This window comes from Equus quagga, chromosome 1 (assembly GCF_021613505.1).
Source record: "Equus quagga isolate Etosha38 chromosome 1, UCLA_HA_Equagga_1.0, whole genome shotgun sequence".
Lineage (NCBI taxonomy): Eukaryota > Metazoa > Chordata > Mammalia > Perissodactyla > Equidae > Equus > Equus quagga.
The window spans coordinates 59,447,180-59,463,998 of NC_060267.1; the positions used below are offsets into that span (position 1 = coordinate 59,447,180).

Here is a 16,819-nt window from a genome sequence, read left to right on the forward strand (position 1 = left end):
GGTAAGTTGAAGGGCAAGTCCAGGGTCTGGAATCAGTAAGAGACCCCAGCACGGTGGCTTAGTGTCCCTTCCTATTGGAAGGTGCACTGGTTAATCAAGGTGATCAGAAGCCAGCCAGGGACTGGTCAAATGCTGCTGCACAAACCCAGGACTAGCCTTCTTCTACGTCTTGATTGGTGATAGCCCTGCAGACTCTCAGAGGCTGCAGCCCAGTCGCTAGTCAACGTGGGGGAATACATTCCTCTTCTATTGTAATTTTGGCTCCCTACACCCTATGGAAGACCATCCGAGAACACCACTCTGTGGGCAGGGAAGCCCTTTCCTGTTCAAAGGAGGCTTGGGGCAGTTGGTCCATCCTGACCGTTGCCTCCCTTTCCTCCAAATATCAGCACTGATTTCATACAGCAGAGATTGTTAAGGTCTGAAGGGTGGGTTCAAAGGTCAGGGTGCTTCTCCACTCTGGCTTGGTGTGGAAGGATATGCCTCAGAGTTTTCCTGCCGCTCCCAGGTGTTGGGTGGGCCAGACTTCTTCCTTGTAGTGAGAGGATCTGTAGGTTTCCTACTCCTGTCCATTGGCAGGAAGGGAGGGGTAATGAGCTGCCCATTGTCAGAGTGGGATGGCCATGTTTATGGGGCCGGTGGGAAGGGTGAAGGACTGAGCTTGAGCAGAGAGAGGATTTAAAGAACAGAATGCCAAAGAACATGAAAGCTAGCGGGGTTTAGCCACTGAAGATTGAGAGAGGCACAAATTCCCAGTCAGGTGAAGATTTCACTTGGATGTATCTCTCCAGGCTGAGTTTCTTGAGGACAGGGGCTCTGTGACTGTGTCAGACTCACCTCTCTTCTTCCTGCTGTAGCCCAGCGTTCAGAGAAGGATGCTTTTGAGTGAGCCGAGAATCGCACAGGGACAAGGGCACTGACACTGCTGTTGTCAGAGCTGGGAACTGGGGCTGAGGTATTGTCTCAAGGCCTCAGTGATAGGCCTGTTTTACGGAGAGTGATGTACAAGAGAACTTCCTATCAAGGCCTGGCAGTCCTCTGGAGGAGAGCATGTTGGGAGCTTGCCTGGAAATGGCTCTGGGTTCTAGGTAGGTCTTGACTTCCATCAGAACTACGAGTTATTCTATTTGGAGGAATGTCTGAGGTGTTTGGCCAAATCCCAAAGAGTTCGTTCCTGATCCTAACTCTGATCCTTGACTCTCTTCGTGAGAACTGACAGGGAAAATCCTTCTGAAGCCCTGCTCTAGTTATCTAAAACGCTTTCTGGGTAAGCAGGAGGAACCTGGGGCCTAGGCCTGGGCTGGGATCATGGAAGCCAAAGCCTGGTTAGGAGAGATCAGAACCAGGCTTGACATTACCTATTTGCATCTAGATATAGCAAGTGGGGCCTGGGGGACTGGGTATTGCAAACTGAAACCCTACCCAGCAGAGCTCCTGGGGTGTGGCGAGACTAGATGGAAGAGGGCCCAGTTGCACCCCGCCCATGAATGGCAGCAGACCTGGACACCATGAGAGATGTGCTCTTTAGTCAGGCCTAACCTAGAGGCGGGGGGTGGGTGGGAAAGGATCATCTCTGTGGTCCCTCTAAGAATTTGATTACCTTTTGGAATCTTATATGGGCCTCGAAGGATTCTTAAACTCTCTAGTTAATTCCCCGTCTCAAGCCTATAGGTGGATTGTCCAGAGCATTCCTCCAGGGCTCTTATGTTCTCAACTTGCTTTCTTACACCATGGTCCCGGCTTCCTATGAGGCTTGGCCAACACGGTTCTGTGGGTTAAGGGATATCCTTGGGTGGAGACTGAAGGAGTCCCGCGATAAGAAGGCAGTGCTGTTTCTCGGGCCCTCCTCAGCTTTGGGAGTGAGTTCAGACCTCCCTCTAGACCTTAGTCCTTGAGCACCTGCTTTGTCCCCGGCCTTGGGTTGGGTGCTAGGGACACAGATAAATATGATGTATATTAATGAGATACAGGAGATGTTTTAAGAAGACAAAGGAGAGAAGGCTAACTCAGCTCGGTAGTGTGGTAGAGGTGGTTTTAGGAAACTGGTAGGAAGTGAGCCCTGATGTTGAGAAGGCAAGGAAAGGCATTCCAGGTGGTGGGAGTAGCATGGGCTAAAGCTTAGAAGGGAGAACTGAGATGGTTCAGTGTGGGGCAGTTGGTGGGGTGGGTGAGGGAGCTGGAGGATTGGGCAGAGGCCAGATCATGAAGGGCCTAGAACTTTATCCTGAGAGGGGTAGCCTTAAGAGATTGTAAAGGGAAAGTGACTTATCTGGTCCACGCCACTCTCCTGAGCTCTGGCCCACACTTCTGCTGCCCCCTGTGTCTGTGGTGGTCTCTGCTGTCTTCCTAGCCCCCAGCACAGAGCCTGGGTACATGGCACATTTTTGTTATGTCTCTGCCATCTTCTCAAACTCATATTGTCCAGAACTCATCTCACTTCGCCACCTTTCCTTTTTCCCCTTCTTCCTGTCAACCTCTCTGGCATGACCCATGCCCTCCATCTCCTTGCTTTTCCTGTGTTTATCCTGTGGTACCTGCTGCCAGTCTGCCTTGAGAGGCTGGCCTTTGGATTGTGGGTGACATCTGGCACCCAAATGGCTAATTATGGGAAAGTTCTCCAAGTGTCTGGGGCACAGTTCTCCTCGAATGTTTCCTCTTCCTAGCTCCAAGATTTGAAAGTAAATGAAAGCAGGTAAAATAATGAGAACAACATAAGGAAAGCAAAGAAGCAGATTTACAGAAGAAAGGATTCAGTTGAATCCACCAACTAGGACCAAGAGTGGCTCAATATCTCAATTGAGGAGGTTAAAATCTGCTCACAGTGCTCCTCTGCTCTTCCTCCTCCTCCTAAATTATTTTATTTGTGTTTCAAATAGGTAATATATGCACCTGGTATAACATTCAAAAGGTACAAAAGGCAGACAGTGAAAACTAAGTCTTCCTCTTCCCTTTCTCTCCTTCTGGTCCCCACTTCCCCCCTCCAGAGTTAACTAGTAACTAGCTGTTAACTAGTTCCTTATATTACTTTTTCCTTTTGAAACACTTTCTCCTCTTGGCCTTTGTGACTTCACGGAACTGTCCTGGTTTTCCTCCTGCCCACCGCCCATGCCTTGTCTGTCTCCTTTCCTGGCTTCTCCTCTGTTTGATCTATACATGTTGTGGTGTCCCAGTACTCGGTCCTGGGACAACTTTTTTATTTCCCCATTCCCTTGCTAGGTGTCTCCAGCACAATAGTTTTATTTTTTAATTTTTATTTATTTTTAAAAATTTTTATTATTTTTTTCTAGCAGTAACATTGGATTATAACATTATATAACTTTCAGGTTTACATCATAATGTATTTCGAATTCTGTGTATATTACATCACCTTCACCACCCAAAGACTGATTACAACCCATCACCACACACATGTGCCTCATCACCCCTTTTGCCTTCCTCCCTCCCCCCTTCCTCTCTGGTAACCGTCAATCCAATCTCTGTCTCTATCTGTTTGTTTGTTATTGTTTTTATCTTCTACTTATGAGTGAGATCATATGGTATTTGACTTTCTCCCTCTGACTTATTTCACTTAGCATAATACCCTCAAGGTCCATCCATGTTGTCACAAATGGCCGGATTTCATCGTTCCTTATGGCTGAATAGTATTCTATTGTGTATATATACCACATCTTGATCTATTTGTCCCTTGATGGGCACCTAGGTTGCTTCCAAGTCTTGGTTATTGTGAATAGTGCTGCGATGAACATAGGGGTGCATGTATCTTTATGCATTTGTGTTTTCAAGTTCTTTGGATAAATACCCAGCAGTGGGATAGCTGGATCATATGGTAGATCTATTCTTAATTTTCTGAGGAAACTCCATACTATTTTCCATAGTGGCTGTACCAGTTTGCACTCCCACCAGCAGGGTACGAGGGTTCCTTTCTCCCCACATCCTCTCCAACACTTGTTGTTTCCTGTCTTGTTAATTATAGCATTCTGACTGGAGTGAGGTGATATCTCATTGTAGTTTTGATTTGTATTTCCCTGATAGTTAATGATGTTGAACATGTTTTCATGTACCTCTTGGCCATCCGTGTATCTTCTATGGAGAAATCTGTGTTCAGATCTTTTGCCCATTTTTTAAATGCTTGTTGTTTTTTTTGTTGTTGAGACGTATGAGTTCTTTGTATATTTTGGATATTAACCCCTTATCCGATATATGATTTGCGAATATCTTCTTCCAGTTCTTAGGTTGTCTTTTCATTTTGTTGATGATTTCCTTTGCTGTGCAGAAGCTTTTTAGTTTTCTGTAGTCCCATTTGTTTATTTTTTCTTTTGTTTCCCTTGCCCAGTCAGACATGGTACTGGAAAATATGCTGCTAAGACTGATGTCAAAGAGCGTGCTGCCTATGTTTTCTTCTAGAAGTTTCATGGTTTCAGGTCTTACATTCTAGTCTTTAATCCATTTTGAGTTGAGTTTTGTGCTTGGTGTAAGATAATGGTTTACTGTCATTCTTTTGCATGTGGCTGTCCAGTTTTCCCAACACCATTTATTAAAGAGACTCTCCTTTCTCCGTTGTATGCTCTTGGCTCCCTTGTCGAAAATTAGCTGTCCATAGATGTGTGGGTTTATTTCTGGGCTCTCGATTCTGTTCCATTGATCTGTGTGTCTATTTTAGCACAATAGTCTTAAATACTACCTATAAGTTAGTGTCCTCAAGTGTATTCAGCAAGTCCTAGTTTCTTTGAGTTTCAGACTTTATATTTTTATATATACAGATATATATGTATGTGTAACTGCTTACTTGACATCTCCGATTGAATGTCTAAGAAATGTCTCAAACTTAGCATGTACAAATCACAACAAAGCTCAAAGTAAAAGTCTCTTCGATTCTCATTTCACTTCTCCCAGTCCAAGCCTCTTCTTTCTCTAGTCTTCTTCTCAGTAAATGGCACTGCCATTCACCAGTTACTCAAGCCCCATATTTAGGAGTCACACTTGATTCTTCCTTTTCCCTACAGTCAATCCGTAAAGTAAAGATCTTGTTGACTCTGCTTCTAAAGCATCTCCTTCTCTCTGTTTCTGCTCGTTGTACGCTTTCCTCAGCCTTCTCCTGGGCCAGCACAGCAACCTCCTGGGTCCTCTCTCTCGGCCCCACACGTGCCCTTGCAGGCTGTGCAGCACTCCTTTATTTCAGGCTGTTTGGTGCTGACTGACTGTGGGCCAGGGCATGTGCAGGGTGCTGGGATATTCCCATGGAGAAGGCCAAGTGTCTTTGGGCATCTGTAGTCTGCAAGCCCCAGCCAGAGCCTGGCACTGGCCACCTGCTCAGGCCTTTTTTTTTTTTTCTAAAGATTGGCACCGGAGCTAACATCTGTTGCCAATTTTTTTTTCTTCTTCTTCTCCCAAAGCCCCCCAGCACACAGTTGTATATTCTAGTTGTGAGTGACTCTGGTTGTGCTATGTGGGATGCCACCTCAGCATGGCCTGATGAACGGTGCCATGTCCCCGCCCAGAATCTGAACTGGCGAAACCCTGGGCCGCCAAAGCAGAGCACGCGAACTTAACCACTTGGTCCGGGGCTGGCCCCAGCTCAGGGTGTTCTAAAGAGACCCAGCCCACACATACTAGGACAGTCTAGGAATCAATCTAAGACCTTCCACTGCAGCTTCCTCCAGACTGTTGCCCACTGCACTTGTCAGTTTTGGCCCTCCCGGTTTCTTGCTTCCTTGCCTTGGCCCTGCTCCTTCCATGATTGCTGATGTTGACTCAGTCTGGATTCTCTCACCTGACTTCTGCCTTGGCAGCTCTTGAGGACCTGACTTCTTGTGCCCTTTCTCTGGCCCCATCCAGGGTGAAGATTGCTGCATCTCTGCATCTTCCCTGGTCTCCACTGACTGAATGCTCCCCTCCACAATAAGGGAGGGGCATTGGATGTGTACATTATACAGTTTAAGGAGGAAGCACATCTTAACCATTGAGGTCTTGTCTACTGATCCTTCAGTTAAGCCAATAGCAAGCAAAATGTGGAGCAAAGTGTTTCTTCCCCTAGGACTCTCCATCAAGGAAATGGGCCACCTCCTGAGCATGAGCCCTAACCCTTTGGGCTCATTTACCATGAGATTATTGTGGTGGTGATTCCTGCTGTAGGAAGTGGGGTTGATGACATGACTGGTCCTTAGATTTTGACATCAAAGATGAGGGACATCTGCTTTGGATATCGGAGATGGAGGTCTTTGAGCAATTAGGTGGGTTTAGGAGCTCTCTGAAGGGACCCTCTTTTTGACACCCATTCTTTAACTCAACAGCTATTTTTTAGTACCTAGTATTCTAGGCATTGGGGATGCAATGATGCAAATGGCACCGAAAAATTCCAGGCAGAGGGTAATGAGATCTTCGTCCTGACATCCATCAAGGCCTCCTTCCAGCCTTGTGGAGCTTTGCTGGAAGTCAGGGCCGGGGCTGCCTTGTTCTGTGGCAGGGAACTCAGTGGGATGTCAGAGCCTGGAACTTTTGTCCTAGAACAAGGTTGAGAGGTATGTCTTGGTCAGGATAATCACATACGTGAACAGGGGCCTCTAGTTTATTGGGCCAGCAAAGGTCGTTTGTGCAGTTCAGAGAAGCCCAGTCAGGGGCTGCTGCCTCCCCTGAATTGCTAGGATTGGAGGGTTTAGATGGCTGCAAATGCAGCAGAGGAAGAACTGGAACAAATAGGATTGTGCTCACTGAAGAGTGATGGGGCTGTGTGCACCTGGGGGTGGGGTGGATTGAGTAGACAAGGGTTAGGGATCTTACCCAGAGGAGCAGCTCAGGGAGATGTGGCTGCTCTCCTCCAGTAAGAGAAGAAACCCAGCCTAAGGCAGAGGAGCAGATGCATCTGTGGGTGCTCTGAGGGCAGACCAGGGGTGGGGGAGCGAGGCAGAAGAGCGGCTTTGGCTTCACAAAGATCAGAGCTGCCCCCAGCTGGGTTGATTCATTTGTTCAGCAAACATTCATCTCTGAGGTGTGCACTCTGGTAGGCTCTGTGTCTGGGGGAACAAAACGAAGATAAGACAGAATTCCTGTTCTCAAGTTGCTTATAGTCTGAAGGTTGCCTGGGAGGTAAAGAGTGGCCTTTAAAGCAGAGGCTGGACAAACACCTGGGAGGGGCAGGGTAGGGCATAAAGGAAATTAAAGATTCAGGTTGGTGTGTTAGAGGGTCTAGGTTGGAGGCCGTAAGGAGCTTTCCAACCCCAGTTGAAAAGAAAGCCAGTGTTCTAAGTTCCTGAGGGCTGGTGGGGGAATGGGATAATTGAAGTTACCTTGAGGGTCTGTCCAGGAATGCTCAGGAGGAGGGGCTAGATTGGAGGAGGGGCAGGCAAGGCCTGATCGCCAGGAGGGCCGACGTTTGAGTCCCCAGACCTCAGCCCATGCTGAGGATCAGAGCAGATCCTGCAGACCCAGGTGGGACAGAGGTAGAGGTCAGGCAGGAAGGACCCAGAACCAGAGAGCTCTCAGTCACGGCCCTGGGAGCATGCGGCCACAGGAGGTCTGTCCTCGACCCCTCCGCAGGTTCTGTTCGCTTCTGTTCGCCTCACTTTAGGAGCTCCCTTGCTCTCGGCCATCCTGCACTCATGCTTTTCTCAGGGTCTCCAGGATGAGTGTCAGTACCTGCTTCAGCCGCAGCTGATTGTCCGTCGTTTGCTGGACGTCGCCGTGCTGGTGCCTGGCCGTCCCTCAGAGCAAACCCTCTCTCCCCACAACCGCTCAGCCCTGTACAAGTAAGTCGAGCACCCCACCCCTGGCCTTTCCCTCTCCCTTCCCTGGCCTTCAACAGGGAACAGGGTTCTCTTGGCTTTTCAGCTGAACTGCCTGCTCTCCAGCCAGCCAGCCTGGACTGTGGGACCACCCAGAGCCCCCAGGGTGGGTCAGACCCCTGCCTCCCTCTCTTCCAGCACAGAGGGGAGGACCTGAAAAGGCCTCCTGTTCTTCTGTGTCCCCTACCCCTCCATGCCACCTTCTTCCCAATGTTTCATTCATTCTGGTGTCCCTCTCACCTCTCTGTACCCTGTCTTTTCTTACCCCCAACCTCCCCTCTGTGCAGGGTCTTTGTGCCCAGCTTCACTTACAGGGTTTCAGCACAGCTGGTGTGCGTGGGGGGCCGTGGGGCATCCATCTGCCCCGTGACACTGCGCCTACGTCCCAAGGCCCCACCCCTGCACAACTCAAGCTCTATGGCCTGTGGCGGTGCCTCCATATGTCAGCTGGAGCTGGCACTGCCCCCCTGGGGGCACTGGGTCTACGTGCGTGTGGAGACACCATCCCGGGGCCCTGGCAGGACCATCCGCTTCCAGCTGTGTGTGCGGTTGCAAGGTCAGAAGCCCCACATCTGCCCCAGTCTCCCAGCCTGTGCCAATGTGTGTGGCTGGGAAGAGGCGGGCATGGTGGCTGTGTTCATGGACACCCTGCCATGTGCCCACAATCTCCCTAAGTCCCCCCGCTCCGAGCTCCTCTGTGCTCCCCAAAGCCCGCCCACTCAAAGCTTCATGTCACTGGAAGCCTTTCAGATCATTTTTTGCACCTGATCTGGGGCTAAGGGACCTCGTTGCTCTCCTTGATTGAATCACTCTTTCAGTTTCTTAGGGTAGGCAGGGATATCTGGGACCTCTGAGACACTGTCCTTGCCAAAAAGCCCATGCAAGGCAGTGAGAGGGCCCATCATCTGTTTCAACAGCGTCTTCACTGCCCTTGGGAGGGGGAGATGACCGTGATTCCCTCCAATGTGACACTCCATTAGCTGTGACCACAAGGAAATCCCTGGACCTTATCCTGTGACCCTGGGTGCCCCATATTCCCAAGGGACATTTGATTCTATCCCTCCCTCACTCCCCTTTGCTAAATCCTGTCTGGCTCAGATCTGGTTTGTGGTGGGGCTGTGGGGCTTGTGAGGGTAGTAGGCCCCAGCTTTGATTTCCTCTGTCCCACAGAGTGCCCGCAGCCCAGCCTGTCCCGTGCCCTGGTCCCCGGAGCTGCCATGAACATGCCCCAGTCCCTGGGCAACCAGCCACTGCCCCCAGAGCCGCCATCCTTTGGGGCCACTGTGGAGGGGGCTGGGGCCACATCTCTGCCCGAGCACTGCTGGCCAGTGCGCCCGACGCTGCGCAATGAGCTGGATGCCTTCTCCGTTCACTTCTACATCTTCTTTGGCCCCAGCGTGGCCCTGCCCCCTGAGAGGCCTGCCGTGTTCGCCCTGAGGTTGCTGCCAGTGCTGGACAGCGGAGGCGTCCTCAGCCTGGAGCTCCAGCTTAATGCGGTACTCTGTGGGGAGTGGGGAGGTCGCCCATGGGGAACTGGAAGGAGAACGTGTCAGGGTGTGGAGGCCCTTACCTCCTCCCAGAAGCCTATGCAGGTTGCTTTTGGCCAACTTGATTATTAGGAACCATGTCTCAGCCCAGTTCTGGTCAACAAATCTTCCCTGAGTATTGACTCTACTACAAATGGGCTACTCAGCCAGGGCAACTCAGAGTGGTCCAGGATTTTCCCAGTTTTGTAGGCTAACTCCCACTTGCTAACGGCCTCTCTCTAAGGCAGGTATTCACTTTTCTTGCATATCTCCTGTGACAGGGAGTTCACCAGCTCTTGAGGCCATGCAGTCCATATCTAGACAGCTCTGATTGCTAAAGGCAGTCCTGACTTCCCATCAAAATCTGCCTCCATGGATTTTTACTCATTGACGTTGGTTTTGCCCCAGAAGCTATATCCAGTAAATCTATTCCTGTCCTTTTTTTTTTTAATAGACTTGATTTTTCAGGGCCATTTTAGGCTTATAGAAAAATGGAGCAGAAAGTACAGAGAGGTCCCACATCCCACCTCTTTCCCATACAGTTCCCCCATTATTCACATCTTCATTAGGGTGGCACATTTGTTACATCTTGCTGCCGTTCCAACAGCCCTTCAGATGCTCCTCAGCCTGCACAAAGCCAGACAACCTCAGCGTCTTAGCCCTCTCCCCACCCTCTGCCGTCTCCTCTGGTTATTATGTCTCTGAAATAAGTGATTTGTGGTGGTCTCACCAGGGTGGCAGGCAGCGTTTGTGCAGCCTGACGTCAAGTTACCTCTTTCAGCTGCTGCATCACACTGTGGGGTCACTTAGGCCTTGTAGTGCACTAAGATCTCTGGGTCTTTTTCCTTTCCTTCTTTTGTATTTTCTTCAAAACTGTTGTATACATTCACTTTTTTGTTATAAAAATAATAAGAGCACGTGTAAAAGCTTTGGAAAACAGAGGGAGGCACAAAGCCATGTGTCCTCCCTGTCCTTTTTCACATTAACTGCTGTGTTTATCTAATTGTTACCAATGGCCATACACATTTCTGTGCCCTGAGCCCGGTTCATGTGAACTGCTGCCAATTCCCATGTCATGTTTTTGCAGTCAGATTTTTATCCTGGATGGAAGAATTTATGTCTGTCTTTGAGGCATTGCCTAATACTAGTTTGGGCCTTGGGCCTCCTCTGCTTTGTGTAATTCACACACTGGAAAAGCCAGCCTACTGTATGTCTTAGTCATTATGTTCAGCATTGAGTAAGAGTGGGCTGAGGGCAGAGCTCTGTGTCAGGCCATTAGTGACTGTCTTAGGTTGGCACTGATCCAATAATTTATGTCTTGTTCCCTTTTAACTCTATGATCACCCAGCTCTGGGGACAGGAACCATTTTCCTATCAGCTGACCTGAGACCTGGTTTGTGGCTTGACATGGTCTTCTATGGGACATGGCTCAGAACTTTCTGGTGGTCCTGCTGGTCAGGACAGAGCTGACTCTTCAACCTGAAGATGTTCCTTACTTCATACTCAAGTTTTCTCTGACTCTGTTCTGACTAAGACTGTGTATTTTGTGTTTGCTGATTGCCATGCCTTTGGGCAATGACAGTGAAGTCTTGTTTTGACCTTGAAACTGTGGAGCCCCAACCATACTTGTTTTTCTCGGGATCCTGAGATTAGAGGCCTAGCCCCCTGCAGCCCCTCACCCAGGCCCTGTGCTTTCTTGTCTGTTTGCTCTCATGGGCGGCTGCTTACATTCCACGCATCTGCATGCTGTGACCTCTGCTACACTCCTCAGACAGCCCGCTATATTTATTCTGAAAGGTCAACTCGTGCCTCTACTCTGATCTTTCCCTCTAACATTTTGATTTTTCCTTTGGATCAAGAGCTGGACATTTGGATTAGAGAACCGCATACCTAGAGGACATGTTTTTCTTTGCCCCGCCCCCCTCCCCAATGACTTTTACTGAATAATACTTTGGCATACTGCCCTGGGCTTGCATTGAGGGAGGCTATGAGCAAGTGTCTGAAACTCAGCTCTTGCGGCTGAGGACGGGATGCACGCCGGCACACAGTGCTCCTTTGACGAGAGTTACAGGAGAACTGCCCCTTTGGGTGCTGTGTTTCTCCTGAGACTCTGATACCCTTTCATTTCATGGACCCACAAACCCGGCAGCTCTTGTTTCCTTTTTGCTTTGGTTGATTGGAATCAGCATCAAATACACGGCCCACATCTAGGACAGACTTTATTTCCCTACCCTGATTTTGAAATCTCCCTCACGTGTTTATTTTATCCTGCTGTATGTATTTAATAAGCCGCCTCAAGTCCGTCTTGAATGAGGTGAGCTTATGGCAGCCTGTTGCCTTTGTTCCTCTAGACGCCCCTTCCATTTGCTCCTGTGGAGATCCAGTTTCTTTTCCTCCTGGCTGGGTTGCTACATTTAATTCCTCAGGTGTTCTGTTACCATGCTCAGTACCTGGGATCATCTCACCTGAGGAACAGTGGCCAGGTGAAGATGTGGCGATGACTGGAAACCTGGCAGTCACCTTGTATCCAGCACCAGCCCCCACCCCCCTTGCCCACAATGGGTTAGACAGGACTGAAAAAGAGGGTCTTCTCTCTTGCCTGGACAGAATCTAAACAATTCTGCCCAAAGAAAGGAATCAGGATCCCGCCCTGCCTTCTCTTCAGTCTTTCAAAGATCTCTGCTTTGGAAGATGTGGTGTTTCTCAGTTTTGTTTTAAGAATAGGGAGGAGAGAGAGAGGCTTCAGTGTGGGGAGCACCTGCAGGATTGGGTTGTCCAGTGAGGGCCTGGAGGGGTTTCTGGGGAGGCGTTAACTGGTGTAGGAGTGGGGGTCGTGGTAGGACCTAGAGGGTGTGACAGCCTCATCTTCATACCTGCCCTCTCCAGAGCTCCCTGCACCAGGAAAACGTGACAGTGTTTGCATGCCTGACTCACGAGGTGCCCTTGAGCCTGGGGGATGCAGCAGTGACCTGTTCCAAAGGTAGGGGTGAGGAATGGGGGAAGGAGAGGAGGCTGGAAGGCCGGGGCTGGGGCAGTGGAGGATGGTATGGAGGAAGGCTGGGCTAGGGTGTCTGGGAAGCGGAGCAGGTGGGCGAGGGTTCTTTAGGCCCTGATCCCTCCTACCTCTCACTGACCGCTCTCTTCTGCCTTCTCCCCTCAGAGTCCCTCGCCGGCTTCCTCCTTTCGGTCAGTGCCACCTCCAGGGCGGCCAGGCTGCGGATTCCCTTCCCGCAGACGGGGACCTGGTTCCTGACCCTCCGCTCGCTGTGCGGGGCGGGGCCTCGGTGAGCGGCTGGGGGCCGGGCGGGCCGGGGAGGGAGCGGCCCGGGCCCCGGGTCACGGCGGTGTGTGCGCAGGTTCGTGCGGTGCCGGAACGCGACGGCCGAGGTGCGGCTGCGCACCTTCCTGTCCCCGTGCGTGGACGACTGCGGGCCCTACGGCCAGTGCAAGCTGCTGCGCACGCACAACTACCTGTACGCGGCCTGCGAGTGCAAGGCCGGTGAGCGGCTGGGCTTCCTGGGTTCCAGGGCGGTCGGGAGGGGCGGCAGCCTGAACTGGGGACGGGTTTAGAGAGAATGGGCGGGCAGAGCCAGGGTGAGGCCACCCTGCGCTGGCGGTGGTGTAGGGGTTGGCAAGAGGCCACGAGTAGGTGTCTGCTGAACCCATGACTGCCTTCTGTCCTCTTCCACCCTGTGCCCTCTCCTCCCGCAGGGTGGCGGGGCTGGGGCTGCACCGACAGTGCCGATGCTCTCACCTACGGATTCCAGCTGCTGTCCACACTTCTGCTCTGCCTGAGCAACCTCATGTTTTTGCCGCCTGTGGTCCTGGCCATTCGGAGCCGATATGTGCTGGAAGCTGCTGTCTACACCTTCACCATGTTCTTCTCCACGGTATGCAGTGGCATCAGTGTCTTCACCGAGTCCTTATCCGTGGTGGTGGGTGAGGGTGTACATTTCCACCCTGTTTTCCCCAGGGTTGGGGGTGTCCACACCTTAGTAATATGAGGATGTCTCCTCCTCACTGTGTCTTCTACAGCTGTGTGTCCCAACCTTTTCACATCATGGCATGCGTAGAAAATGGTAATTTTTATAAGGCACATCAGGATAAATGAACAAGGCTGTTTGCCACTTAAGATAACAAGCAGCCAGTGGAGACAGGGTAGGGTCTCTAGTTGTCACACGCCCTGCCTGTTCATCTAAGAGCTGAAGGGAACTTTATCTCAACACACTGGCTGAGAAACTGTCCTACAGTATGGAATTGTGTCTACACCTCCACCCTGTTCACCTCTGCATGTGGCAGGAGATGCCCACTTTCACCCTCATCTCTACATGTAGAGTCTTCCAACCTGCATCACCTTCTCTCCTGATGTGAGGACCGTACTGTGCTGGTGTTTTCCGTTGTACTGGGGATTTCTATGTCTTTAGCATGTTCTTTCTTATGGTACAAAAAGGTTTCTCCCCCTTCAGTTGCCATGGCCTCCTTGATTTCTCATGGGAACTTTTGGAAGACAGGGGATCTCTGTGATTGGGTAATTTATGGAACAGTCTCACTCTCAGAATCCAAAGAAACTTTATGTATTAACCTGTGTCCTGAGGCGTCATGGGAAATGGCAGTGTGATGTAAAATCACAGCTCAAAGGAGTATATTTTGATGAAGATTGTTATAGTTTTAAGGCCCTCCCCTCGCATTACAGAATCTCCACACTCCCTTCCCTGTGTTTTCCCACTCCTGCATAATCAGAAAAGTTCACATTACAAGCAAGCATCCCAGGTATTATAAAGAAAGATGGAGGAGAGAGTCTGCTAATGTGATTCAACCCCTACGTAGATTTTTCCACCCCTGAGATGCTGCATCTAGGCATCTTTTCCTCTCATCTCTGGGCACTTGGCATCTTGTGACATACAATGCCTGCCTATGAGCACTGGAAAATCTTAGAGAGAGTGAGACTTTCCTCATGTCCTGGCAACAAGGATATCATGAAAATCAATACATGTCCCTCTTTTGTCCAGCATTCATAGATCAGACATACGTTCACATTACAAAACTCCTACTTATCATTTAGGAGAAAGTGGTGGGGGGCGGGGCACAAGTGTCCTGAAACTGAAGGTCGTATCACAGGGTCTTCCTGGATGTTCATCCACAGATGAGGAAGAGTAGGCTGTCTCCACACTGCGAAGGGAGACTTTGGCCCCTTAAGCTGAGTGAGAAGAGCACACCCCAATTTTACTCAGCTGGCCCCTTTTTTAGACCTACTCTGACAGTGCTTCATTCTATTTTTATATTAGACACTCTTTCTCTTTTTTATTGCCAGATGCCTTTTATACCGTTGCTCACCAAGTCCTCTAGCGAAAGCTGTTCCACCAGCCCACGCTTGGTTGCATGTAGATCTAACGGGATTCACAGTTAGTAAGAGTAGCTGAGTGTATCAGGAGCCTGGAGCGTGTGGGGAGAGCATAGCCATTCTCCTGTACTTTGCACAGGCAGCCCAGGCATTGGCTCCAGAGTGTTCAGGCCTGGATGACCCCTCATTTTCTGGGTACAATGGCATGTCACCCTGAAAAGAAAAGACCTTCCCCACAGTGGGAACACTGCAGGGGCTCAAAATGCCTGGCATCACATTCAGAGCTTCCGCTCTCTTAAATAAGGCGAAAAGCAAAAGCTCAAGGAGAAGACACTGGCTCTGAGGTGTTGCCTAAAGTCCTGCTCTGACTCCTGTTGTTTCCTTATTGGCCAAGATATAGAGCTGCTGGTCATCCGTTTTCCCTGGGCAGGTTCCCTTTTGTCCCTCTTTCCCATTCTTTACTTAGTAGTTTAGACTTATTTCATTTTTCAGCAGTCTCCATTTAAGAACTGAAACTGATAACTGAGAATAGTGTCTACTAAATATGTGCTCAGACACCCCTAACTGAATTCTCCTAGTAGCTCTGTTGTAACTGATGGGACTCCCGTCACCGTCACCCCTTTGTGCAGATGAGAGCAGTTTGAACACTTCGCCCAAGGACTAAGGTGAGCGGTAGAGCCAACTCTCACCCAGCTGGACTCCAGATCCTCACGTGCAGCCACCGAGCGTCTTGTGCTGGGGCAGGGAGTGCGTTGATTCATTTCTAACCTGACTTCAGTTTCTCAGAAGTCCTGAGTATATAGAGAAACTCTTGACCTCAGTTTAGTGGGTCTCAAATTCTTCAAAGATAAAAAGAGCCACTTAAAAGGTCAGAAAATATACGGAGCTGGCCCCATGGCTGAGTGGTTAAAGTTCCACGTGCTCTGCTTTGGTGGCCCAGGTTCTTGGGTTCGGATCCTGGTACAGACCTATGCCACTCATCAGTCACGCTGTGGAGGCATCCCACATAAAAAAAACAGAGGCACAGATGTTAGCTCAGGGCTAATCTTCCTCACAAAAGAAAGATCAGAAAATATAACCAAACCAAAATATAAGAAATCATCAGGGCAAATACATCAAACATTGCGGTTCTGCAGCTCTGACCTGTGCAGTTCAGCTACATACCCGTTTCAGTGCTACTGGGGTCCTCACCATCGGATCCTGAAGTCCCAGACAGAGCTGACATGCTGGGCCCTGCAGCCTTCCTTGCTGACTGCTGACACCCTGGCTGTGAGCCTGCCTTCTCATTACCTCTCTGTTCCTCACACCATCACAAGTAATTCTCAGTGGCCTTTGGCAAAATCCCGTGAGTATTTCCAAGAGGAAATGGAAGCAGAAAATAAGAGAACAGCAGTAAGTTCCATTATATCCTGAGTACCAATGTTCCAGTCTTTGCATGGGTTGAATATATTTGCATTTCCACTTATACATTCTGTCATGCTTGGGTACTCCATTTTGGAGAATTAGATGAACTATATAGTTCTGTTATAAGAATTAAAAATTCTACAGAAAAAAACAATTTAGGGTAATTTTCCAGAATTATCTTGTAAGTAAAGAAATGTCCAAAGCTGAGGAAGGTGTCAAATCAGATTAGAATTATATTAATAGAAGCCAGTTTGTAGTCTAAATTTTTTTCTTAAATTCTCCAATCTTTCTGTGTTATTTCTACCACTTCTTTTTATTGCTATTGACAAAAGGAATGCCAATCTAAAAGTTAGCCCACAATTTTCAGTGGAACAACATTGCTGCTATATGTATACTATATATATATATATAGTTTTTTTTTCTTTTTTGCATGGGGGAAAGTTTATTAGTGTGGGAATATTCTCCTATGAATATACATGGCATAAGTATAAGATGACTAAAACTTACTGAGTACATACTGTGTGCCAAATATATAGGAGAATATTGCAGACTTTCAGGGTAGAGTCTCCCAGGTGGCATCATAACTCAGCCTTCAGTAGGCCATTCCAGTGTTCTCTTCAGCTATTTGCTTCTAGGTGTGGAATATGGTTACACCAGTGAATTCTATGGTGGTGAGCAATTCTCTTCACTTTATTTGCTGTGGATTATGTCTCCCGGCTAGAGATGGTGATGTGTAGGGTGCCGTGGCAAGTAGTAATGGATTCTTCTTC

General features: G+C 49.3%; 1 protein-coding gene and 1 long non-coding RNA gene across 5 annotated transcripts in view; one reads left to right on the forward strand and one right to left on the reverse strand.

The window, feature by feature from the left end:
• The window catches only part of TMEM8B (transmembrane protein 8B), a 28,573-nt gene that overhangs the window by 6,895 nt on the left and 4,859 nt on the right, over positions 1 to 16,819 (forward strand). For all 4 annotated transcript variants that reach the window (XM_046645960.1, XM_046645952.1, XM_046645969.1 and 1 more), the window contains 7 exons: positions 7,609 to 7,742; positions 8,066 to 8,334; positions 8,949 to 9,274; positions 12,191 to 12,284; positions 12,465 to 12,588; positions 12,661 to 12,803; positions 13,016 to 13,194. In XM_046645960.1, coding sequence (XP_046501916.1) covers positions 7,609 to 7,742; positions 8,066 to 8,334; positions 8,949 to 9,274; positions 12,191 to 12,284; positions 12,465 to 12,588; positions 12,661 to 12,803; positions 13,016 to 13,194 — 1,269 coding nt within the window. The remainder of the gene's footprint in view (positions 1 to 7,608; positions 7,743 to 8,065; positions 8,335 to 8,948; positions 9,275 to 12,190; positions 12,285 to 12,464; positions 12,589 to 12,660; positions 12,804 to 13,015; positions 13,195 to 16,819) is intronic.
• Positions 5,481 to 12,574, reverse strand: LOC124230205 (uncharacterized). The gene is made up of 3 exons (XR_006886109.1): positions 12,428 to 12,574; positions 6,778 to 7,010; positions 5,481 to 6,500 (listed from the first exon to the last, which is right to left on the reverse strand). It is a non-coding gene; the product is annotated as an uncharacterized LOC124230205 (long non-coding RNA).